Source organism: Doryrhamphus excisus, linkage group LG13, assembly GCF_037039965.1.
Source record: "Doryrhamphus excisus strain RoL-2023G ecotype Guam linkage group LG13, RoL_Dexc_Guam_v1.1, whole genome shotgun sequence".
In the NCBI taxonomy this organism is placed as follows: Eukaryota; Metazoa; Chordata; class Actinopteri; order Syngnathiformes; family Syngnathidae; genus Doryrhamphus; species Doryrhamphus excisus.
In genome coordinates, this window is record NC_136369.1 from 5,552,563 (window position 1) to 5,580,550 (window position 27,988).

The window sequence follows — 27,988 nt, forward strand, 5'->3', positions numbered from 1 at the left end:
GGGGAAGGATACAGAAACATTTCTGCTGCTTTGAAGGTCCCAATGAGCACAGTGGCCTCCATTATTCGTAAATGGAAGACATTTGGAACCACCAGGACTCTTCCTAGAGCTGGCCGGCCTTCTAAACTGAGCGATCGGGGAAGAAGGGCCTTAGTCAGGGAGGTGACCAAGGCCCCGGTGGTCACTCTGTCAGAGCTCCAGCGTTCCTCTGTGGAGAGAGGAGAGCCTTCCAGAAGGACAAGCATCTCTGCAGCAATCCACCAATCAGGCCTGTATGGTAGAGTGGCCAGACGAAAGCCACTCCTTAGTAAAAGGAACATGGCAGCCCGTCTGGAATTTGCCAAAAAGCACCTGAATGACTCTCAGACCATGAGAAACAAAATTCTCTGGTCTGATGAGACAAAGATTGAACTCTTTGGTGTGAATGCCAGGCGCCATGTTTGGAGGAAACCAGGCACTGCTCATCACCAGGCCAATACCATCCCTACAGTGAAGCATGGTGGTGGCAGCATCATGCTGTGGGGATGTTTTTCAGCAGCAGGAACTGGCAGACTAGTCAGGATAGAAGGAAAAATGAATGCAGCAATATATAGAGATATCCTGGATGAAAACCTGCTCCAGAGCGCTCTTGACCTCAGTAGACTGGTCATGTACCTTGACCATATAGACATTAGACATTAGCACACAGCCAAGATCTCAAAAGATTGGCTTCAGAACCACTCCGTGAATGTCCTGGAGTGGCCCAGCCAGAGTCCAGACTTGAATCCGATCTAACATCTCTGGAGAGATCTGAAAATGGCTGTGCACAGACGTCTCCCATCCAACCTGATGGAGCTTGAGACTTATTGCAAAGAAGAATGGGCAAAACTGCCTAAAGATAGGTGTGTTAAACTTGTGGGATCATATTCAAAAAGACTTGAGGCTGTAATTGCTGCCAAAGGTGGATCAACAAAGTATTAAGCAAAGGCTGTGAATACTTATGTAAATGTGATTTTTTTGTTTTCTATTTTTAATAAATTCAAAATATGTCAAAAAAAACTTTTTTCACATTGTCATAATGGAGTATTTTGTGTAGAATTTTGAGGTAAGAGATTAATTTAATACAGTTTGGAATGAGGCTGTAACATGACAAAATGTAGAAAAAGTGAAGCGCTGTGAATACTTTCTGGATGCACTGTATACGCCGCTACTTTTTTCTCCTTTGCACCCTGTGGTGGATACAGTCATGCAGCTAATTCGTGGTCACGTTGTGGTCTTTTATGCTTTGGGGCAGTCGTTTTATGCTTTGTGTGCACATTAGTGAGTACCACTTATTGCTTATCCCATTTGATATTGAGTAAAGCGATAGCGATCTGATATTTTGTAGAAATCCAAGTAAATTGTTGGTAAATAGTGTATTTTAAATGTAGGCCAAAAAGTTCACTTGATCTTTATTCTACTATTCAGCAATACAAACATGGCAGATACTTTAGCCCAAGCATCCACAATCCATTCACATATGGTGGCGTAACTCACCCGCCACTGCCTCCATGTTCGCCGTGTCCCAAAGAACGGCAATGTTTACACCAATGTCCAGTGGTTGGAGTTCTTTTGTTAATCTTCCCGGAATTATGTCATTTTCAAAATTTATTTGCTTCACTTGGTTTTTCCCAGTATTGGAGAGATGGGCGCGATGTTGTTTTGCAGCCCCGCAGGCGTGGCGGACGTTAAGTGTACATACTAAGTCATGTTCTCTGATTGGTTTATCGCTGCCAGCGTTTGTATTACATCTCAGTGTCATCAGGAAATGGTCCGACAGTCAATCAAGCGGAGCTCTTACCAAAGTAGCACAACAATATTTTTACAGATTTTGGAACTCGGTGCACACATAAGGCGTATTATCGATTTTTGAGAAAATTAAAGGCTTTGAAGCGCACCTTATAGGGCAGGAAATAATGAGTTGTTAGACTAAATGAACAACTGTTTAAGTAGGTGAAAGGTCAGGAATACGCAATTGAAATTGGGTTAATTAATTTACTAAACAGGCCCTTTTGGCCTGATTAGGGTGAGGAGAAATTGTTTAGCTACTTTCCACTTTGTTCCCATTAATGATATACATTACTACAAATTACTGAAATATTAAAGTATAGATATTTTGATTGATTTTAGAGCCGAAAGATCTGTTATCGTAATTATCGATATTTCAGTAATAAATCACAAATCATGGAGAAGTCGCAGAGAGGTGTATGTGATGTTTTTCAGTTTGAAGGCGATTGATCTCGGGGCTTTTGCTCAGTGGATGGAGCGTGTCGGGAGGTTCACTGTCGCCAGCAACGGATTCAGGGGTTGATTTGCCTTGAGGCGTGTGACGCTGCTTGTGTGTAGCGCCAAGCAAAGAAGCAGAGAGACCAGGGCCGTGTGTGCTCAAGGAATTGTGGGTTTGTTCCACTCCAACACTTGAAGAGGATGACTTTAGCGGTTTTACTGTCAGGCCCTGATTGTCACCTGTGTGACTTATTTCTCAGTTCCGGTTCTTTTGCTTGTATTTTGTAGTACTTCCTGTTTTGTTCCACCTAGTTTAATGCTGCCTTTACTTTCTCGTTGTCTCTCCTGGTGCTAATTTGTGTTTGCTTTATTAAGTTCAGCCGATGGCGTCTTTCTTTTTTAAAAGCATTGTTGCAAGTATTGTACGTCAATGTCTCTTGCCCTCGGTGTGTGTTTTTGCCACAAGCTCTGTATTGATTCCTTTTTCCGCTCTGGTCTTGAAAGTAATTAAAGATTTTACCTGCACTGGCTTCCTGTTTCTGCATCCTGGGGTCATCGCACCACACCGTACCATGACATTTGTTTCCCAAGAGGAGGAGAAGTACATCGATGAATGACTTTTTTGGTAGACTGCTGTTTAACCAGCCGTATTACACGTACTGTCCAGCAGGGTTTGGAAAAACACACAAACACAAGTCTAAAAAGTATTTGTGTAACTTCTTGATGTGTACTAAATATCTCATATCGTTACGTGGATTATATGGTCCAGAAATTATGGTATTTATATTTTTTGTTGCATGCCAGTTGCAAAACCAGTTTCAATTATTCATTGATATCACTTTTGTATGGGCAAGCAGGACCTGACAACAAAATTATAATTACTTACAAATCTGCCTTTTTTTGGTTTTGCTCTCCAAAAAGTAATTGATTATCCTGCATTAAAAAGGCTGACAATTAAGGGTGGATTAAAATAATAAGATTATGAAGAGTGATTTTACAATTGTTGTTTTTTTTTTAAAGGTTAGAGGTTAGAGGTTAAGATCTTCGTCCTAGTAACATCTTATATTATTTTTGGAAATGATAAAAACAGAACTCATTAAAAAACACACTGGTGAGTTTACCAGGCCACTAAGAATAAACAAAAACCTAAACATTTTTTTTCCTGCTGTACACGGAATCGTACTACACACACTCTACGCACAATGACAGTCCACAGTACACTTTTAGAACTTCACCTTGTTCTGGGGAGCATGAAGAGACATCCCAGAGGAGGACATATGTTGCGTGTAGCACGGGTGGTCAAAACATCAGCCAAGCAACCTCATTGCCATCAAAACCTCAACACCATCAATAGCAGCCAAGCAAGCAGTGCTGTTTTTGCTTTAACCGCGCCTGGCACCCAACCCAAGCAGCATCCACACTACCACTGTCCTAGCACTACCACCAGGATTCTCTATACTAACCTTGTCCACAGATCATATGAAAGATAAACAGACACCAATGGGACTTCTCCAGCCACTCAAAAAAACACAGTATCTGCTGAAGAAGCACTGACTTGTCTGGACTTATGTTGTGCAAGAATTACCCAAACCGTAAAGGGTAAACTCCCTTTAAGAAAAAGAAATCAGAGACAAAGAGCAATACTTACTGATACACCTGTCGAGATGGAACTGGAAGTAGAGCAGGAGATGAGGTCTGAGAAGGTGGAATAGAAAATAAGCTCGCCGAAAAGAAGTCTGCACAGTAACAGACAAAACAATCCAACAATGTCACAGGCTACAAAAGAAAAGTCCCAAAAAAAACAAAATGAAAGCCTGTAACATTGAGCACTGAACATCGATTACCATGCATGCACCTGCATGGAACACTTGAAGTACTCAAAGCCAAAAGAAGCCTGGGTTAAGTGTATGACATGACACATTTGTGGGCTCATGAAACTTGCACTCCAGGAGTGCCGTGCACTTGTTTCCAATGTTTGTCTAACACTGACACCGACAAAAGCCTGGCACTCGCCTTCTTACAAGGTAACCAAAGCGCTTCACAGTGAAAGCCATTACTCATTCACTCCACAGTCAAACACGAGTAATGCTAACCACATCTGTATCCACAGCTGCCCTGTGGTTGACTGATGAAAACGTGGCTGCCAACATGGCTGGCACTGTGCCCGAGAGGCTGCTGGATTTATTAATATAGATAATTTAGTTTCATATGTTTTCATTATTTATTCATACAGTAAGACTTGAAAATATATGGTAATGGTAATGGTTTTATTTCATTTGAACATGCATCAGATTACAATTGAATGCATCCCATAATCAGTTCACAGTTCCACATGTCCAAAAGGAGTTGGAAGAAGCAAAGCTTATTAAATCCTACCCCTCCATCTGGTACTTTTACAATCAGTAACTGTTACATTTTTTTTTTAATAATGCACCTTGTACCGAAGTACGAGGTGATATGACTAAGCTAGTCCATTTCAGAATCAAACAAATTGTTGATTATATGTGCCCTGTACTGGTTGCTACCAAGTGGTAAACATAATTATGTTGTCATAATTAATTACTTCAAGATATAAAGATCACACAAGGTCTCAATGTGAATTTGACATTGCATAAAACCTAAGCTATGTATTACCTGCCAAGACAGCTTTTTATTTGTAAAATACATTTTAATGGTAATAGTTTTATTTCATTCGAACATGCATCACAATTGAGTGCATCACATAATCAGTTCACAGTTCCACATGTCCAAAAGGAGTAGGAAAAAGCAAAGCTTATTAAATCCTACCCCTCCATCTGGTACTTTTACAATCAGTAACTGCTACATTTGTTCACTTCCTGCTTTCCATAATACAGTTTAAGGTTTTTTTTTTGTTTGTTTGTTTTTGTACCGAAGTACAAGGTGATATGACCATCCAATGACATAATGGGTACCATAGTAAGTGTCAATATAGTGATATATATACAGTGAAGAAAATAAGTATTTGAACACCCTGCTATTTTGCTATTTCTCCCACTTAGAAATCATGGAGGGGTCTGAAATTTTCATCGTAGGTGCATGTCCACTGTGAGAGAGATAAACTAAAAAGAAAAATCCAGAAATCACAATGCATGATTTTTTAACAATTTATTTGTGTGATACAGCTGCAAATAAGTATTTGAACACCTGTGTATCATCTAGAATTCTGACCCTGAAAGACCTGTTAGTCTGCCCATTAGAAGTCCACCTGCACTCCATGTATCATCCTGAATCAGATGCACCTGTTTGAGGTCGTTAGCTGCATAAAGACACCTGTCCACCCCATACAATCAGTAAGACTTTAACTTGTAACATGGCGAAGACCAAAGAGCTGTCCAAAGACACCAGAGACAAAATTGTACACCTCCACAAGGCTGGAAAGGGCTACGGAGCAATTACCAAGCAGCTTGGTGAAAAAAGGTCCACTGTTGGAGCTATCATTAGAAAATGGAAGAAGCTAAACATGACGGTCAATCTCAATCGGAGTGGAGCCCCATGCAAGATATCACCTCGTGGGGTCTCAATGATTCTAAGAAAGGTGAGGAATCAGCCCAGAACTACACGACAGGACTTGGTCAATGACCTGAAAAGAGCTGGGACCACCGTTTCCAAGGTTACTGTAGGTAATACACTAAGACGTCATGATGTGAAATCATGCATGGCACGAAAGGTTCCCCTGCTTAAACCAGCACATGTCAAGGCCCGTCTTAAGTTTGCATATGACCATTTGGATGATACAGAGGAGTCATGGGAGAAAGTTTTATGGTCAGATGAGACCAAAATAGAACTTTTTGGTCATAATTCCAATAAGCGTGTTTGGAGGAAGAAGAATGAAGAGTACAATCCGAAGAACACCATCCCTACTGTGAAGCATGGGGGTGGTAGCATCATGCTTTGGGGGTGTTTTTCTGCACATGGGACAGGACGAGTGCACTGCATTAAAGAGAGGATGACTGGGGCCGTGTATTGTGAGATTTTGGGGAACAACCTCCTTCCCTCTGTCAGAGCATTGAAGATGGGTCGTGGCTGGGTCTTCCAACACGACAACGACCCGAAGCACACAGCCAGGAAAACCAAGGAGTGGCTCCGTAAGAAGCATATCAAGGTTCTAGCATGGCCCAGCCAGTCTCCAGACCTGAACCCAATCGAAAATCTTTGGAGGGAGCTCAAACTCCGTGTTTCTCAGCGACAGCCCAGAAACCTGACTGATCTAGAGAAGATCTGTGTGGAGGAGTGGGCCAAGATCCCTCCTGCAGTGTGTGCAAACCTGGTGAAAAACTACAGGAAACGTTTGACCTCTGTAATAGCAAACAAAGGCTACTGTACCAAATATTAACATTCATTTTCTCAGGTGTTCAAATACTTATTTGCAGCTGTATCACACAAATAAATTGTTAAAAAATCATGCATTGTGATTTCTGGATTTTTCTTTTTAGTTTATCTCTCTCACAGTGGACATGCACCTACGATGAAAATTTCAGACCCCTCCATGATTTCTAAGTGGGAGAAATAGCAAAATAGCAGGGTGTTCAAATACTTATTTTCTTCACTGTAGCACATCATGACTGGTTCAAGACTCTTCATCCTTGTATTTAGCAAACATCAACTGCTTGTATTGTTTCTTGAATTGGCTCATCGTTGTGCATAGGATTTCTATCACTATCTTCTGGCCTCATCCCACACTGCAAAATAGGTTAGATTATTTGAAGACTCTAAATTGTCCATATACAGTATATGAATGTGAGCAAGAATGGTTGCCATTGGCTGGCGACCAGTCCAGCGAGTACCCCGCCTCTCACCCAAAGTCAGGAATAGGCTCCAGCAAAGAAAATGAATGAATGCTCGATAAAGTATAAATGTCAGTTTAGAATTGTTGAGAACTTTAACAAGAAACCTTTATGAATGTGAGTCGGGCTAATCAGCCCCAAATCATACTGCATATCATCTTTATGCAGACTACCATATAAGAAGCAGGGTTCTTTAATAACCTTTAAATAATAGACTCCATTACATCAGAGATGTGACAAATGTGACAGAACAATGCCTTTTCGTTGTCCTTCACAAAACTCAGTGATGCCCGTGAAAGTAGGGTGGTGACTGTAAGTATCGCAGTGTGAGGACATTGTTAATAGATCCTCTGGTGACACATTTCATTCAGGCTCTCATTGTAATTGCTTTTTACATGACAAAGTAATAGTGTTAGGGCTTTGGAGACGGTGAAAAGTCCCTTGAAAATAGAGACCTTTGAAATTAAACCTTGCTTTTCAATTTTCACTCCCATAAGACTTGAGCAATTAAATGGATTTTAACCCAGCACTGTATAATAAGACATAAATAAGTTTCAAAGTGTCATTACTTCTTTTACACAGACTTCAATGGAAGCTGTTTTCTTCATGTTCTACTTTATGATTAACAAGTGAGATGAGATACTGATGTTTTGTCCCTCTGTGTGTGATCCACTTAAGAACCAGAGCAATGCTCTGCGTTGGGTCTCTCCCAAGGGCCCCCTCGTACTTTTGCAACCTTGATCAGAAGTGGTTATTGCTTTTGAAGGTTGCATTCCATCCAACTTGTACACATATTTTTTGTTGTGGCTTTTTGTCCAAATTTCCCTTTAGATCACCAAAAGCAGTCTTTTTAAGAGGTTCAGTTCAGTATGTCTTGCAGTATTTGACGATATTTGACGATTCCAGAATGCTTTTGCACTTCACTTCTGCAGGGTAATCGACATAGATTTGTTACACTGAAATGTCGAAGTGCGTGGTTGTTATGCACAGAAAACACAAGCTATTAGCATTGTGCCTACCAGTGTTACCACCTCCTCAGAAAGAACAGTAGCTATTGGTTGACTGAATTTGCTAAATGACGAAATGCCACTTCATTACGGTCACAGGAATTTGCTGGAGTCTATCCCAGCTGATTTTGAGTAAGATTCTTGACGAGAAGATCTTGATCTTGAGAACTTTTCTGCCCTGACGGAACAGTCACCAAAGGGTACATGATGGACAGTTGTGAGAAGTGGAAGGTCAAATACTTGGTGACGTCTACCCAATCAGAACCATGATAACAGGTCTGGTGCTGTTTGGATTATGCACTTGCCTTGGTGTATCGCAGGATTCTTAAGATGGAAGCGGCGGTTCAACGCACCCCAACAGCTGCCCCTCATGATTGATATGGTGGGTAAAGCTGTTAGCACTCGGACTGTGATATGAATCACAACAAGGAAGGAGGAGCTTTTGGCTTTGCTAAGGCAGATGGATCGAAGAGACCACGATCGACAAACAAAGTAGACGGGATTCTATTGGAATGTAACTACTTCCACTAACCCAAACAAACTACTTCATCTGTATTTCGGCCTATCCCTCAATGGTTTACCAACATCGTGTTGTGACAACAACTACTCCCACCCTCCAGTAATTCTTCACGGACACCTGTTTGTTGTCTGGGCTCAGCCACGGACGTCTCCATGGCAACTGCTGTGTTGTCGCAGTGACACCCTGCACACCAAGGTTCCAAGATGGTGTACCTGATGGGGGTAATATGCACAACGCATCCAAAGACATGCATATGCGCATTTGCACACACACCCCGTAACTCATCCAACGCCTTCGCCGCTATATACCCCGAGTGCGGGCGTGATGGGGACCACAGCCTGCGCCTTAATTGGCTGCATGGGGCTGTGGCTGGCTGCGCTGGGATTTTGTGGCACTAGTCTTGTGTTCCTGTTGTGTAAATGTATGCTGGTCATACTTGTGCAAATGTATGCCGCGTCCCACACTGCTCCTCTACAAGGATTTTAGTTTGGAATTTGTATTTTTTCCTTCCCATCTCTTCTTGTTGTTCCCCTCCCACTCTCAGTCCAGAAATACTATTGACTCTTAATCAGTAAATTATTATTTCAGTACATGTTTGGAAAAGTGGTCACAACATAATTTCATATCAGTACATTGCATCACTTTGCAGTACAGAGTAGTTTGTCATTTCATCGCATTTGTGACCTCACTCTATCTTGGTATCATGGTCACTAAATGTCAATACCTTTAAACTGATGAGAAAATACCACCAGGAAGTATGCTGTCAATGTCGTGATGGCTCTAATAATCTTAAAAACTGGGAGGTCATTTAGAAGGTTATAAACATGCTCTCACGATGAAAATATTATGTTTAGAAAGAATCCTACTTCACGCAAACTCACTTATCACACCGGGTCTTGAACAAATTAACCTCGATAAATGAGGGATTGCTGTATGCCTTTTCAGAGATCCCCTCCTGTCGTTGTGTAGTTGCTAGAAACTACATCTGAAGCTTAATCATATTCTGATTCTGCAGACTTTAGACTTCTTTAGACATTTTCCATCATGTTGCTCATACATTTTTTTGCTTTAGTACATTCAAGGTTTTCCAGTAAATTCTCTTATCTTTCCTCCTCTCTGACTGTGCTGCCTCTCGCTCTCTCAGGATTCAGGATAAGGAGTGAATTACACAGCAGAACAGTCCTCGATAGTAGAGACAGAGATTACCCTCCCTGATCTTTCGACAGACAAAAAATAGTTCAGTGCAAAACCCATCCTGAGGGGCTTGCCTGCTCACTCCTGACTGACTGACTGCACATTAGCATGCAGCAGGCAAGAGAAAGAAGCGGTTTACCCCTTTTGACCCGCCACTTGACTCCAGAATGAGAGGAATGGAGGGAGCCCGTGCTGTAAATGTTCAGGCTGTCCCCAACAATGATCAGCACACTTGCAAAAACGACAAAAAAAAAAGAAACCTAGTTCAGCATGTTTAACATTTGCTTCCTGTGCCAGGTACAAAATGCTCTCTTTTTTCAATAGACTAGACAAAGCTAAAGAGGCTTACAACCCAAAAAGCAGCCAAGATTTGTTGGCTCTGAAATTCAACATATGCAGCCTTTGGTTTAATATGTTAGCAGGGCTTAAGCAGCTGATGGTGCACTGCAACCAAAAAGTGACCTGACCTGGCAGTCAGTAGTGCAATATTTTGTGTCGTAACACCCACCCCCCTGCACGGCAGTCGAGTGGTTAGCGCACAGACCTCGCAGCTAGGAGACCGGAGTTCAATCCCAACCCTCGGCCCTCTCTGTGTGGAGTTTGCATGTTCTCCCCGTGCATGCGTGGGTTTTCTCTGGGTACTCCGGTTTCCTCCCACATTCCAAAAACATGCTAGGTTAATTGGCGACTCCAAATTGTCCATAGGTATGAATGTGAGTGTGAATGGTTGTTTGTCTATATGTGCCCTGTGATTGGCTGGCGACCAGTGCAGGGTGTACCCTGCCTCTCGCCCGAAGACAGCTAAGATAAGCGGTAGAAAATGAATGAATGAACACCCACACACACACACACACACACAACTATAACACCATTGAGAACCTTTCATTATTTGGTGAACGCCTCAAGTCGTTCCTGTTCCTGCATTTTTCGCCCCACAATCCTTTCAAAGTTCTGATCCACTCGGTGCCTCATTCACCTAAGCTGCTGCTTTACCATCTAATTAGGAAGCATGAATTATATATCAGCTAGTGTCATATATGGAACTGGCAAAACATCCACAGAAAGTGTGAGGCAGGCAACGATGATAAGCATGACATCCGCTTCTCAGCAAGGAACTATAGGAAGAAAGACAGTGCTTGAAGATTTAGGGTTGAGACAGTGCAATAAAATATGAGTTTTCTTTTATCAGGTCGGTGCCTTCTGACAGTATGTTTGCTTTTGAAGGTCATGCTGCGTTTGATTGAAGTAAGAATATCTGCAGTGTATGACACAATAGACGGACTTGGCTTAAAGAAAATTCTGCTAATGTCTGTGTTTGTGCGTGTGTGTGTGTTCCTGGCATTATGCCTCAATTTTTATTTGTTGATGAATCAGAGTCTATTTTGGCCCACGCACCAGCTTAAAGGGGAACTGCACTTTTTTTTTATTTTGCCCATTATTCACAACATGAACATATATTTCTTTCCCCTTTCTGTACATTATAACACAAGAAAACAAGTTAATATGAGCTAGCTAGCAATGAATGTCAAGGAAAATACCTAATATTAGGACGCTAAAGCCTCACAAAAAGGGCAACAACGTTCCATTTACATAACTTTCTTGTATATTAAAAGAAACAGCGATGTTATTATTGTAGCAAAAAACTATTTTTATCTTTTTATAACACGATACCTCGCTAACTGCTAATTTCAGCGTCATTCACAGACAGAAGAGTGGATACGTAGCTCAATTTCGCAACAAAGACTCATTTTTTACCTGAGGACTGGAGCACACGTCTTGTGCTGGAAGACACAGCCATCCCAGGGAGAGCAGACATAGTAAGCGTCGCTGCTGTTGTTGACAGAACTAGCACAAGTATGTGTATCATTGTGCCGAGAAAATACCTTTCGGTGGTTTAAATGAATAAGGAATAGGCAGACTGACTAATTATGAGTTTGAAGACACCTATGATGACAATTAAAGGACACACGTGACTTTAGTCAAGTTGTTTTCTATCTTTTGAAGCGGTACCATCATTTTTGTCCATGCCTGATTCATTGGTTTATTTTTTTAAATAACTATGTTAATCAACCATTCAAAAGTGATGGCTGATTTTGATTGTTTAATTTTCAATAAATTTTTTTTTATTGTTACTTTAGTAAATTTCAAGTGATTTCAGTGAGAATTGAGGGATTTTCTTTCTTTAACTGAGGGTTACCAACAATTTTGTCCACATGTGTACCTACTTAAAAAATAAAGTCATGGCTGGGATGGAGACCATGACCAACAGAACAACTGATTTGATTCCAACATACAAAACGTACGGATATCATCATCTTAATTCTTTCTCGGTTTGTGCAGTGTAAACATGTTGATGTTCGTACGTGAGGTTAAAGGGGAGGTCTGTACCTTTTCACAATATGCAAGCAATCTCATTAAAACTGTTTGCATCAATCAACTCAATATAAAAACTCAATATGTCTGCAGTCACACTTCTGTGTCAAATTTGAATTTAGCCAGTGTTTCAAAACTAGGACAAAATTTCCTTGATGATTTTAGTTGGAAACCAAAGGGATGGTGGCCTAGGGGTTAGAATGTTGGCCACACGGTCAAGAAAGCAAAGGTTTGAATCTTTGTTTGAGCATGTCTATATGAACTTTGCATGCTCTTCTGATGCAATTCTCTGGCTGCTCTGGTTTCTTCCCACATAGCAAAATTATGCCTGTTAATTGGAGACTATAAAATGAGTGTGAATGGCTGTTTCTCTATGGCTACTTTCCAACATTCCAATCGTTGACTTGCCCTCAGCACTTAATAGTATAATACATAATTGCCTATGTCATGCAGAGCCAAGGGAAAGGGGATGTGGGAGGAAGCGATAAAAGGAACGCACATGCCACGGTTCACTTTCAGCCCAAGCTGTAGGTGTTGTACTATGCCGCTTCTTACAAATAATAATAAATATCGAAATGGGCATATTTTTTACTGATAATAGGCCATATTGAACCACAAAACAGCATGATTTAGCACGCTTTTCCACTGTCTAATTTTCTCTGGGTTGAGGAAATAGTCGGGACAGCGGATGGTAGAAGCACATCAGGCCCAAACTATCCTTGATCAGAGGCACATTACCAAAACAATCCTCGAAATGTGTCCAACAAAATTCAAACAGAATTGTGTCTTTTGGAAATGTCAACAGACTTACTCCGATCTGTTTAATTTTCAATGGTGAAAAACAAGCACGGCCAAACTAACGAAATTGCCATGTCTTTTGACATCATGAGCACTTTTAAAACGCTATTGCAATGCATCCTGGTGGATGATCACATCGCAAGCCTCAAACTCACCACACCCTGCAAAGTGTTTGGCCCCAAATGCCACACCAATCTAAAGTTTTTTTTTAAAGCGCCACCCCGGTGAGACATTTTTGAGGCGCAATATCTCTCTCACAATAACAGGAAGTCCCACACATGCCAGGCATGCTTGTTCTGAATGCTGCAGTGGGGGGCAGAACTGATTGGCAAAGGGGATCAAAGCATTGGCCGATGTCGATACCGTCCTTTTTCATTGATATCGGCCGGTACCGATTTGTGGCTGATGGATCGGAGTACCCTATATATATATTTTTTGTTTGTTTGTTTGTTTGTTTGATTAGCCTTGTTAGTTTTAGGACATGAGCTGCAGTATGTAGACATGGGTTTGTAACTATGTTTGGATGTACTCAATACCTCAATGTTAGCTGGTGTAAGAGTGGAATTAATTTAAGGTTACGTTACAGCATTTTCTTCAAAAGGGCCAGGAAGTGCCTCTTGTACTCCTAGAGTAGCTTCGGCCGGGAGAGCGGCTTAGAAATCACTGTCATTAATCTCTCCTTCATTTCTTAGTTTCTGTGTGGGAAAACACACTCTGTGTCCATGCTGCGTCTTTATATCTTAATTACCTAAGGGTGAATAAGTCCAAAAGAGAAATTGTACAGCACATATTCTCATAAAAGATTAATATTTTTACGAAGTTGTCTTTTGCATGACAAGCATGAGTAATCACGTAAATTTGACTGTAGACTTTAATATCACTAAATTCATATTGGTTAACATATCAAGACAAACATATATGAAATGTCAATGATCTGTTCATCAAAAAATCATTAATCTCCACCCATTTTACTTCAGTTAAAATGTGTGGACAATATTTATTTGTACTTGTCCTGAATTGCTCACCAGTCAATCACAGTGGAGTCACTGTAATAATGTCATTCATCTACTGGAATGTCAAAGTTGATGTTATGGGTCCCTGTATTTTCCTCTAAAGCACCGCGTTCCGTACTACAGGCAGTTTTCCAACTGACTTTATATCACCGGCAAGCAAGCAACAAAAACACAGTCAGTGACTGATGCCATGTCATGCCCGCGGTCTTGTTAAAAACACAAGGTATCAATGCGTGTATCAGATTTTGGTTATGACAAAATCAAGTGTTTACAAAAGGAACTGAAGGATTTCTATCTCCCAACAGAAGGGCCTGCGGTCCCTCCCTATGGTTGTTGTGTGAATGAATGGTTTTATTTTGAACATGTTAGAATATGACAAGGCACAATACAACATTATCCAAACAGACAGAAAAAAAGTAGGTAGAAGCATAAACTTATCAACTCCTACCCTTTCCCCAATGCTCAACAAAATATATTTTCTAACTTGTACAAATTGGTTCCAGACCTGACCGTGATAAGTGAATATCTGCAAAGTAATATTTCTTATTTATAAATGTGAGGACATAAAACATTATTACAGCTCTCTAGACATGAAAAACAAACCCTATGGTCAATGTTATACTCGTATTATCCAATATAGTGGTATATATAATATAATAGGGACAATAAGCCATTTAAGACGTAAATTGTGCTTGTGTGTTACAATAAATGTGTTACGGATATGTGAAGGACATGATGTGACATCATGTGTTCAGTGTTGAGTATTAGCTTAGTGTGGGCAGCGGCCGCACTTTTATTAGAGATTTTTATGAGGGATTATTGTGCCTAACATTAATAAATAAATGCAATATTGTCACGAGCGGGCTTGCGAGCTTAGCAATGCGACCCCAGGATGCAGAGAGCAGGACCAAAAATGCAGGTAAAAGGAATTTAAGCTATGTAGACAGCAACTACAGGCAAACCAAACACAAAGACAATGAAGCCACAAACGAAAGAGCACACACCTGAACTAAATAGGGAGTGTGGAAATTAGAGACAGGTGTGTGAAATGAGTCAGAGAGAAAACGGAAGGGAACAAGAAAGGAAGTAGTTACCAAAATAAGGGCATGAAAACCGGAACAGAGGCAAGGAAGGAAACTAAAGGAGCTGTCACGAGAGGGTGACGCCCACATCGTGACACAATATATTAGGTTCTATGTGAAGTATTTCTATAATGCCTCATATTAACTCACTAGCAAGATCTCAGTGTATAGCCTGGTCATATTTTATCTTATCTTATCTTATCTTATTACATTTCACAATGCAAGTGCATCTTCTTGATGCCTTACGATACTTGTGTATTGTGCAAAAAAGGGTATAATTTTGTTTGTTTTGTGATCATAAGTATTATAAGTATATGTATTATGATAATAATACCGATAATAATAGTATTATTGTATGATTTATGCCTGGTTCAAAGAATGTCCTCCTGGACATCCAGTGTAAGCAAACGAATGGACGCTATACTATAAACAATAACTTCTCTCTCAGCCATTGACTTTCATGTCATCTGTGAAACAAAGCAGTTGCTGTTTTGTATCCAGTCAAACCGCCAGCAACTCACAATGTACATATTCTACATATTGTATATGTAGCCAGGTAACAGGATGAGAAGATTGGATTCTTCTTCACCTGAGGCCCCAGGAGCTGACGGCTCCCTTCCAGCCCGATGGAGCCTGAGTCAGATAGAGTCTGCAAGAGGATAATAGACTCCTGCGGAAAGTAATCTATTTCTAAAGAAGAAATAACGGTGAATTGTCCCTCCCTTTCCCCCATTTGGCTTCATGTCCCCAACCTTATCCCTTTACAGCTATTCTCAGCAGAAGCCTTGCAGGTCATTTTTGCAATTTAAATATAGCAGTTCAACTGACTTTGGGTGGAATGGCAAATATTACAGCTTTCAATCAGATGTCCAAAACTTTGCTATTTTATAGCAGCTTTGTGTAAATGTACTTATTTTCTATTTCCCCATCCAATAGCAGTCATAAAAAAATATATTACTTTGTTACAGCAAACTATTTAATATAGTCGATTTTGTGCAGACACCATTGAAGCAACGGTATATTTTTGCTACAGGGCATGGATCTGACATAAAATTAAATTAATGCACTTTAGAAAATATACTATAGTTACTGTTGACATAAATATGGGTTAAAATGCCAAGTTGTTGATTCAAAGTAATCTTCAATTAAAGCAGGAGAATACATTCTCTCGAATATGAGATAATGTCTTTAGAGTGGAACTCCCGTGTGTCCTGTGGAAGTGGTGCCCCGTTAACACGTTGGCGCTCATATGTCCTCCTTTAAATAAAGTTGGAATGAAGTCTTGGCATTGAATGCAGCTGTTACAGCGCAGAGAGCAAATGTAACCAAGGTATTATCATGACAACAATGGATCCAGTCAGTCCAACGCTCCTGGATAGGACCGTCACATCGGAATCCTTTGCAGATGCAGGATGATGATGATGATTGTGATCACTGGACGCATCTGGATTCACTGAAAGAAAAACAGAAACGAGCCATTTTTATTGTGTGGTATTAAAAAAAATAGCTTTGCTGAAGAAAATTGTGCAATTCCCAGAACATCCACATTTTCTGGTTTCGTTTGAACTCTTATAACTACATTTATATTTCTCACACCTTTCCCAGCAGCCATCTATTATTGCTCCTACTAAACCATTCGGGACATTGTTAATTTTCCTGCAGCCTACTTATTATCGTGAGCTGATGCAGCTAAGCGTCACCTTTGCACCCCAACCCCATGAGGTGTCTGGAATACCAGAGTGCCATGGAACTGAAGCTAGGTAACATGTGGTATCACTGCTGTTGGACACTTTAGAACGCTTCCCTTGGAAACTTGATGGGAATTATTTATTAAAACGTCACATGTAGCATTTAGAACTTTAGAAAATTAGTGTTTGTTATTACAGTGTATTTAACCATCTGACATAAATAAGGATTTTAGAAATAAGGAGTTAGTATGTTATGCCGCCGACAGAGAACATACTAACTCCTTATTTCTAAAATCACAAATACTTAAATATACTGATATAGTTAATTTTCAAACAGCTAAAATAATGCATAAGGCTAAAAACAACCAATTACCTGTGTCTTGAACCAGTCATGATGTGCTATACATACAGTGAAGAAAATAAGTATTTGAACACCCTGCTATTTTGCTATTTCTCCCACTTAGAAATCATGGAGGGGTCTGAAATTTTCATCGTAGGTGCATGTCCACTGTGAGAGAGATAAACTAAAAAGAAAAATCCAGAAATCACAATGCATGATTTTTTAACAATTTATTTGTGTGATACAGCTGCAAATAAGTATTTGAACACCTGTGTATCATCTAGAATTCTGACCCTGAAAGACCTGTTAGTCTGCCCATTAGAAGTCCACCTGCACTCCATGTATCATCCTGAATCAGATGCACCTGTTTGAGGTCGTTAGCTGCATAAAGACACCTGTCCACCCCATACAATCAGTAAGACTTTAACTTGTAACATGGCGAAGACCAAAGAGCTGTCCAAAGACACCAGAGACAAAATTGTACACCTCCACAAGGCTGGAAAGGGCTACGGAGCAATTACCAAGCAGCTTGGTGAAAAAAGGTCCACTGTTGGAGCTATCATTAGAAAATGGAAGAAGCTAAACATGACGGTCAATCTCAATCGGAGTGGAGCCCCATGCAAGATATCACCTCGTGGGGTCTCAATGATTCTAAGAAAGGTGAGGAATCAGCCCAGAACTACACGACAGGACTTGGTCAATGACCTGAAAAGAGCTGGGACCACCGTTTCCAAGGTTACTGTAGGTAATACACTAAGACGTCATGATGTGAAATCATGCATGGCACGAAAGGTTCCCCTGCTTAAACCAGCACATGTCAAGGCCCGTCTTAAGTTTGCATATGACCATTTGGATGATACAGAGGAGTCATGGGAGAAAGTTTTATGGTCAGATGAGACCAAAATAGAACTTTTTGGTCATAATTCCAATAAGCGTGTTTGGAGGAAGAAGAATGAAGAGTACAATCCGAAGAACACCATCCCTACTGTGAAGCATGGGGGTGGTAGCATCATGCTTTGGGGGTGTTTTTCTGCACATGGGACAGGACGAGTGCACTGCATTAAAGAGAGGATGACTGGGGCCGTGTATTGTGAGATTTTGGGGAACAACCTCCTTCCCTCTGTCAGAGCATTGAAGATGGGTCGTGGCTGGGTCTTCCAACACGACAACGACCCGAAGCACACAGCCAGGAAAACCAAGGAGTGGCTCCGTAAGAAGCATATCAAGGTTCTAGCATGGCCCAGCCAGTCTCCAGACCTGAACCCAATCGAAAATCTTTGGAGGGAGCTCAAACTCCGTGTTTCTCAGCGACAGCCCAGAAACCTGACTGATCTAGAGAAGATCTGTGTGGAGGAGTGGGCCAAGATCCCTCCTGCAGTGTGTGCAAACCTGGTGAAAAACTACAGGAAACGTTTGACCTCTGTAATAGCAAACAAAGGCTACTGTACCAAATATTAACATTCATTTTCTCAGGTGTTCAAATACTTATTTGCAGCTGTATCACACAAATAAATTGTTAAAAAATCATGCATTGTGATTTCTGGATTTTTCTTTTTAGTTTATCTCTCTCACAGTGGACATGCACCTACGATGAAAATTTCAGACCCCTCCATGATTTCTAAGTGGGAGAAATAGCAAAATAGCAGGGTGTTCAAATACTTATTTTCTTCACTGTATCACTATATTGACACTTACTATGGTACCCATTATGTCACTGTATGGTCATATCACCTCGTACTTTGGTGCAAAAAACAAACAAACAAAAAAAAAACTTAAACTGTATTATGGAAAGCAGGAAGTGAACAAATGTAGCAGTTACTGATTGTAAAAGTACCAGATGGAGGGGTAGGATTTAATCAGCTTTGCTTCTTCCTACTCCTTTTGGACATGTGGAACTGTGAACTGATTATGGGATGCATTCAATTGTAATCTGATGCATGTTCAAATGAAATAAAACCATTACCATTACAATGTATTTTACAAATAAAAAGCTGTCTTGGCAGATAATACATAGCTTGGGCTGTGTTTTATGCAATGTCAAATTCACATTGAGACCTTGTGTGATCTTTATATCTTGAAGTAATTAAAATTATGTTTACCACTTGGTAGCAACCAGTACAGGGCACATATAATCAATTTGTTTGATTCTGAAATGGAGTAGCTTAGAAATGAAAAGGACAAAAAATAGTAGTTGTTTTATTGCAGTAACAAAATCCTGCTAATACTAAACAAGACATTGATGTTTGGGTTAGGGCATATGTGAAAAGGAATGGCATTAGCTCGTTTGTTATGGGATAATGTTGGAGGGATGTGTTTTGCCATTGTTAGACACCAACTGCTAAATCTTCGTCAAGATAAATGGAACACCGAAGGAAGCCAAACTAATATTTGACATCTTAAGACAAAATTGCATCATCTTGACTTAGTAAGGACTAAGAAATAAAGACATCAAAAGATCAAAAAGCCACCTTCACACTTGCACACATTTTGTCCCTGCAGTAAACAATAAAAACTGAAATATTTTTGAAATAAAAATTTCTGGTAAGCATAATCTTTGTGTACATAACGCAACCTGCTGGTAAACAACGCAGATAATCCGTATCAAAGTGTGTCACATTCTCATGAATGGGTTAACTTTTAACCACCGCCTCTTAGAACAAGTTGGGGGGAAATTCTCAAGTAATTTCTGGAGCCTCTTTGATTTTTCTTGTGAAGTAATAAAAAAAAGTAATAAAAAGTAATAATAATAATGTTAATAATGCCCAAAGTGACATCTTCTAGTCTGTGCCTTTTTCTTTCTGCATTCTCCCGTGGTCTTTGGCAAGTGGCAATCGTACTGCAGTTGTGAGATAATAACCCTCTTTTCTTCTCTGCAATGAGAGCTTCTTCTCTGGAGTTCTAAATCTTGTCGGCCCCTTGCAAATAGAGGAATTAATGAAGCTAGGGGTGATTCCTGCGGGACAAAGCCGGACCAGATAATCCTACGATTGCTTCATGGATGTGGTGACAATGCGGGAACATCGAGCATTGTGCAGACTATGTTGCAAGAGTACAACAATTTCTGTCACAATTTGTGTGCCTTTTGTGTGCACAAACTAGTCATGTTTTCAGGTGTACCATCTAAATGACTTAACGCATTAACATGGAAAATTGCTGGGCAATACGGAGTAAGAATTCATGCATGTCAAGTGTCAATGTGGAAAAATTACATAATGGAAATTAAATATCAGTAACATATTGATAAGAGGTATAATTAAATTATCTCTGCTTCTAACTACTCCTTTTCCAGACATGTTGATTTGTGCAAATGTAACCATGTGATCTTCCCAAACATGCTCCTCAGCATTTCTGAAGCAAATAAACTATACCATGATACATTTCAAAATATCAAGAGAAGACACACCACGGAACTAAACGATGATCGATTAAAAAAGATAAAAACATCAGCAGCTTCCTCTAATCTTGACATTATCACCGCAGAAATTGCCTGGCCCCCCACACCCAAGTGAGTATACCCCTTTTAAACTGCATCCCGCCAGCTAAAGATATCAGTGGAGACAACTGTGCTACACTAGCTGTCCACATCCATCTTGCTGTTTACACCTCTTCGGAAGCCCCAAGTGTTGCAGGAGGAAATTCATGGTTCACCCCCCTGAGTAAAACAGAACGCTCTCTTTAGATTTGATGATCTTTCCTCGGGACACCTCAGACTCTATCTTGTTCATCCTCAAAGAGCAGGGAGGTTCAACTCCAGCACAAGGCCAGCTGCTCGAGGAGATGCACACTTAAATCCGGGCATCATAAGTCTGTCGAAGACGGGATTACTATTGCACACACCCTTTCAAAGTCAATAAAGGCTGCGTTATCAGACTTTACCCAAAGAAGAAATAAGAGTATTCGCTTTGTATTCAGCAATTTTCAACTGTCCCTGTATGATACACCTGAAGTAACCACCATGAATTTAAATTATGATTTTAGTTTAGAATGGTATTTCTACATTGATTTTTGTCATCTGAAATATATCCATAAAATCAACGGAATAATAATGAATAATAAGAATAAAACTTGATCGCTTCAGCATCCGAACGTGACCTGAAATTAAACACCTATTGATTCACTTAGAAGCAGTCCCCAGGACAGCCATTTGAATGTATATAGCTCACAGATAGTCAGAACATTGCACACAGGAGCAGTGAACATCCGCAGCTTACATCGATTTTTCTCACTGAAGCTTCAGAACCTCCAATATAGCAGCAAGCAGTCTGACTACATTTGTCTGTCTGATGAATTCATTCTGCGGATTTTATTTTATTTTTTTTGCACCATACAATTTATGCCACAAGGCAGAACAAAAGAAAGTAAATAAATAAAAGGGAATGAAGGACATTAGATCTCACAACACAAGGGTTTAAAACTCAACGTATTCCTCCTGTGAAACTTAAATTTGGTTATTTTACGGTCAACCAAAATGTGTCATTGCTGTCTTCTCTTATTAGTCAGTGCAGGTGCAATGACGTAGGAAGAAGTAAATTAAATGCTAATATACATGTGAGGCAGAAGGAGTATGAATGGGAGGATGCCTTCAGGAAATTATCCTAATTTCAGTCATGTATTTTCTAACCTTATAATGTGACTGTTTCCTTAAGGAAAGTATGTTTACATTCTACTAAGGTACCTAAATGAACTTTATTTGTCCACTTCTTGATCTGATTGGCTCATATGTGGCATAACCAGCATTCATCCAATGACATTCTGAGCATTCAGTCATTTTTTTTTTTCTGATCAGGTTTTGATGCTGCCGATAACAATCCTGGAATGGAATGGCCTTTATTGTCATTATACAAGATGTACAACGAGATTGGAGAGCTTCTCCTTTCAGTGCAGTAGTCAAATTTTAAAAAAAAAAAAGTATAAAAAAGACAATTTAACAAGATATATACAAGATACGTATATACAAGATATCCAGAATATACACATAGTATTGCACAGGAGCATATGCAGGAACAGACATATTGCAGATATATTAATTTTAGTGCAATGATAAATGGGCCATGAGTGAAATCGACCAATACGTCTACCAATACGTTTATTTACATATCTTATTTCAAGCCAAACAAAGCCAAAATGATTGTTAATAAATAAAAATAAATAAAATGCTGGTATCAACAACTCACATTTTGTATTTTACAATGTGTTTATTTCTAGTCTTCTCACAATAGTTATTGAAAACCTGAATGAAAAGCATGTTTGTCTGCCTCAGCTGGGCCCCTTCAGACGCATCCGCTGCCTTCTGAACCACAGATGCAGCATACTCCGAGACAAAATGCAGGCACTCGTCTCGGCACCACTGCCAAATAAATAACAATTACTTCCCCCCAATATGTTTAAACAAGTGGCTTTGGAAGATAATTTGAAAGGAGCGGTAGTAAACCCATAGTGACGTGGTTGTTATGTTTTGGGAAAACAGGGAGAGACACATTGGTCAGCCAAAGATACATACAACTGAAGTGAAATCAATAGTCGCTGATTCCTGAGAACTTGGACCAGCAAGGATCAATACCACACTAACTGCAGTTCAAAACACAAAACACATGGAGTTGCTTTTGTGTGGATATATGTAAGGGTCAATGTTCCAAGTGATATGTGGAATCTTTACCTTCTCTGCTCCAGTATCGTGGGTCACGGAATGCCAACTTCAACATTAACATTACTCCCACTGCTTCCGGGGTACATGTTAAATGTATGTTTGTTTTCCAGTATAAATGTGCGACAATCCACAATTGGGGTCATATGTTTGTTTTCACAAGAAAGCCATTAAATGCTGAAAGAAGTGAAATATACAGCATTCTGAAGGCTTCTACCTGGGGCAGAGACCTCCCCACCATTTAACCACATTGATTTTTGTGTTATTTGACAGCATTATTAGACTGCTGCTGCCAGAAATAAACCTGAGAACTGAACCCTGAGAGAAGTCAAAGAGGATTATTTTCAGTCTGCACTGAACAACTAAAGTTAGACAGATTACACTGGCATTATATTAAGAAGAGCCAGCAAAACCCAGTGACTGGGTTTTATAATTCATGAATGTGTGTGTTTGTATGAGGATGGGTGTGCAATACATCCTAGAAGTCTTTGTGTGAAGTGTGTCCTCAAAGTCTCCTCTGAGCCCCACCTTCACCTTAGCCTGCTTTTTATCATCACCTATTTGTAGCAAGTCTGTATATTTGTCTTTTACCACCACTGCCGTCTAAAAACAAATGTGGAAAAAAGAACAGGAAAAGGCTAAGATTCCAAAAATGGATTGCGTCTTTTGTATGTGCAAGACAGATAAAAAACTGAAAAAAAACTGTCGCTTACATTTTACAGCCAGAGCGACACACAGGAGATAAAGAGGAGCGGCATTTGCAGATGCCTGATAAATTGTAGTGCCGATCAAGAAATAAGTTTTGTGTCAACTTTTACTGTGGTTTCTGAACAATAAGGCCAACGTCACTCACAGTGCAACCAAAATTACAATAAGTGTAACTGTACGACACAGATGATGCGGATCTTGCAAAATTGATCGGCAAGCAAAACAATGCTAGTATTTATAATCCGCAAGTCATGCATGGTAACATCCTGTTGGGGAACTGTGCACGTAGACTTTCCAGGTTGTATATTACTAGTATGAGTACTAGTACAAATGCATATTAGTGTGTAAGTGTTTATTTCCACTGCTGTTGTGTCCTTGGGCAAGACGCTTTACCCACTTTGCACACTGGTGTATACACTGGTGTGTAAATGTGAATCAATGTTTGTGTTGTGAATGTTGTGAATTAATAATGGACTTAGAGTGAGGAACTATGGGTGTCTAATAATAAATTATTATGACTAATACTATAATACTATATGACTAATATTATTATACCAGGCGGCACGGCGGTCTAGTGGTTAGCGCGCAGACCTCACAGCTAGGAGACCAGGGTTCAATTCCACCCTCGGCCATCTCTGTGTGGAGTTTGCATGTTCTCCCCGTGCATGCGTGGGTTTTTCTCCGGGTACTCCGGTTTCCTCCCACATTCCAAAAACATGCTAGGTTAATTGGTGACTCCAAATTGTCCATAGGTATGAATGTGAGTGTGAATGGTTGTCTATATGTGCGACCAATCCAGGGTGTACCTCGCCTCTTGCCCAAAGACAGCTGGGATAGGCTCCAGAACCCCCGCAACCCTCGTGAGGAACAAGCAGTAGAAAATGAATGAATTAATTATTATATCAATTTAGGGTTAATCAGAGGGCTTTTCTGCATCAGTTGTTGCGTCTCAGTTTGTTGCAATTGGCTTAATTTCCACTAGTTAACAGGGCTAGTTACCATACTGTGTGATCGGGGAGCCTATGCAGACGGTGGACCGCATCATCAAATCTTGCCCCATCTTCCGGCCAGTGAGTGCATACTGACAACATAACAAACTACTCGGTCTTACATTGGCTTTATTTCATAGGAAGAAGGCCAAGTGTGGCATGTTTGAAAAAGAATAGCAGTCAGGACGAGTGTAAATAAAAAAGATAAGTGCATATTGCAAGCCAGGAGTTGTTTGCTTCAATTGTTTTGTTTACACGAGAACAAGATCAACTGAAGAGAGACACTTAATAGCAAGAATCCACCTGAGACTTCTTGGAAGGAAGGCTGAGTGCAGGCAGAACAATTGAAAATAACTGTGCTGGAGACGGCATCCCATTTCCATTAGTCTTAGACACTCGGAGAATACAAAACAAATACTGTATACTATTTATCCCCAGAAATCATATCAATGTCATTACTTTGCCAGTGACTGATGGGCCATGAATAATCTTTTCATGGTTATCCTCCTTTTCAATATTGAGTCAATCTAGAAATATCACATTTGACTTTTTGAGCTGTCTCACATATTTACTGTATAGCAGTGCCAGATTGGTGCGTGCATCACCTGAACATGAGAAAGTAATGCGTGAAGAGGATTGAAAACTGAATCTGAGCTTAGTATGCTTCAAACACTAACAATAACCTCTCTGTTTGATCGTCCCTCCAGCACACAATCAGCTATATGTACACTTGCACACGTATAGTATGTTATTATACTGAGTTGGTATCGCCACCTTTGTTTTCCTTCAACAACCTATACAGGCGCTGAAATATTCCTTTTTATATATTACAGTATATAGTTGTGTTATATTAGTGTGTATGGTGTGATGCTTGTCATAAATAGTACATGTGCAGAGACTCAACATTTGCAAAATTCTGACTTGACAAACTATAAAATTCTTATGATTATTATTATTATTACTATTATTACTACAGTATTATCTAGGCTCAATATCATGTATTTTTTTCTGGTCTTATTAAAAACAAAAAAATGTAAAAAACTTTGCTTTGGTTCCAATTTTTGACAAGAAAAGCTCAGATAAAACATTCCACTGTTCTCAAATATCTTAATTTAATTTTTTCTACACAAAATAAGATGAAAAATAAATAAACAAATCAAGAATAAAGAAAAACAATCAATTAGTAATAAATAAATAATCAGTAATAAATAAATAAATATAATAATAATAATAAAACGGCAAATAATAAAAACTTAAGCAACCACATATAGTTGGTGGGTAGACAAATTATTGTTTTCAGATTAAAATGAACAAAGCATTATTAGAGCCCTGTAGACATGACAAAACACGACTATAGTCACATTTATACTCTTTTTATTTACAACATATTGCGCAACGGCAGGGTCTTGAGACACATGCTAACTCGCAAACTAGAGAGCTAGCGACCTAAACGGTAGCCTTCAAGTTATTTCCTTTAAACTTAAATAGCCAAAAACTTCCACACGGATAGGGAGGATAACTATTAACAGTTATTTAACCTTTAACATGAACATTAATCAAACGTAATAATTTTTTTCTGGGTACATGATACCATACAGCATCCATATCAAACTTGCGCGGGCCGCACTAACATTAAACTTTCATATCAAGGCGGGGGCCTCAAACTAGTGTCCTGCGGGCCACAGTTGGCTCGCGGGCCGCGTGTTTGAGACCCCTGCTTTAAGGTGTTATTTTGTACAGACAAAGTACAACAGCAAAAGTAATACTGTTTTTAGTCATGTACAGTTAAATTATTTGGCTTTTGGTCTAAATCTTTTGTGCTCTCTACAATATTGGCTCCACTTTTAAAACTAAGTAGTAGAGTATCGAGAGAGTCGTTTAATTACAAATCGCGAAAGGAACTTTTCTTGATAAGGTTCGTGAAGCAGGCCAAATCAATGCAATTTGCCGCGAGCTGGATGAAATTGCAATGCAGGCCAGATGTAGCCCTCGAGATTGACACCTGTGCCCAAAACATACATACCGATGAAGCAACCACAGTGTTCAAGTTGTGCTCTTATTCTGTCTGATGACTGAATTAAGTACTTTTGACATTGTCGTTTTGAAATCAGAAGAAACTGTAAAATTCCAAGATTAAATTTGAGCCAATCAATTAAAAGTATGAAGTTACATGGTGTAAATAACTAAAGCAGACACAGACAGAAGAGTTAACTGACAGGAATGCACATAAGCCAGTCACCTTGAATCAGGTCAGTCTGCCTTTGTCTGATTTAATTTACTTTCTACAGCGAAAGGATTTCAAGTGTCTCGGCTCACCCACAATAAAACCAGCATCCATCCTGTTGGTGTGCAATTATAGCGTGAAGCAGATCAATGGAATCTAATTCAAGGGCGAAGCATTATTCTAAAATACAGAAGCTTGTGCATCTCTGCATGGAGCCAGCAGAATGATTAAGTGCTTTGCTTATATCCTCTATAGCTCTGCTGCACATGCCCACGGTGAGAGTGTTCATGTCCAGGATCCCATCACCCCAGCCTCTATTACATCCGAAGAGCAGTCAATACTGGGCTCTGACCGCCAGTCACTCACTCTCAGGTTGCACACACACACACAAACACACACACAAACACTGGCAGAATACAAATCAGCTGAAAAATTCCTATCCCGGTACCCATGTCCACACCTTTTTTTTCAAGGAGAATGTATTCAGGCAAAATAACTCAAATTATTTGCGATATCATGGCAAGACATCCATTAACCCCCCAAAAAGATCAATTTTAACCGTAATGGAAATGTCATTCTCTATAAAGAATCATAATATTTATACAAAAAGTATTCTCTACTCCCAAAAACAATTCTGTCAAGTTATACAAGACATGCTCAAAACAATCTCGTTAATATTGTAACAAAAGGATCAGCAAGTCTTCGCCAAAGTAAGGAACGTTGTAAATTTTTCATGTGCAGCTCCTTTCTCCGCAGAGGAAAACAAAACATTAACACACAACAATCAAATGAACACATGAACATGCCGCTCGCCTAAAACCCTTCCTTCTTTTTCATTGAATTAAACCCTCTGAGAAAAATAGGCCCAAACGCAAATTTGTGTCACATGAACAGCACAGAGTCATCACACTATACACTCAGCAATTTGTGTCGTAATGAGCAAGGGCATTGGGGGATGAGTGCTCATTGTGTGCTTGAATAAAAAGAAGATTAAAAATGCTTAAAAGTATTCCCTGTTAGGTTAAAACAACTGCAACTGTCAATCAAAATGTTGCAATTGATACATTCATTCATTCATTTTCTACCGATTTTCCTCACAAGGGTCGCGGGAAATGCTGGAGCCTATCCCAGCTGTCTTTTGGGCGAGCGGCGGGGTACACCCTGGACTGGTGGCCAGCCAATCACAGGGCACATATAGACAAACAACCATTCACACTCACATTCATACCTATGGATAATTTGGAGTCGCCAATTAACCTAGCATGTTTTTGGAATGTGGGAGGAAACCGGAGTACCCGGAGAAAAACCCACTGTGCCGCCCGCAATTGATACATTTTTTAAAAATAAACTCTGACCTCA

The 27,988-nt window shown here is 39.9% G+C and overlaps 1 protein-coding gene across 3 annotated transcripts in view; it reads right to left on the bottom strand.

Annotated features, from left to right (window-relative positions):
* Positions 1-13,958: 13,958 nt before the first annotated feature.
* gpc5a (glypican 5a) overlaps positions 13,959-27,988 on the bottom strand; it is a 133,861-nt gene continuing 119,831 nt past the window's right edge. For all 3 annotated transcript variants that reach the window (XM_058089688.2, XM_058089690.2, XM_058089689.2), the window contains one exon: positions 13,959-16,489. In XM_058089688.2, the coding sequence (XP_057945671.2) occupies positions 16,338-16,489 (152 nt within the window). In that variant the 3' untranslated portion in view covers positions 13,959-16,337. The remainder of the gene's footprint in view (positions 16,490-27,988) is intronic.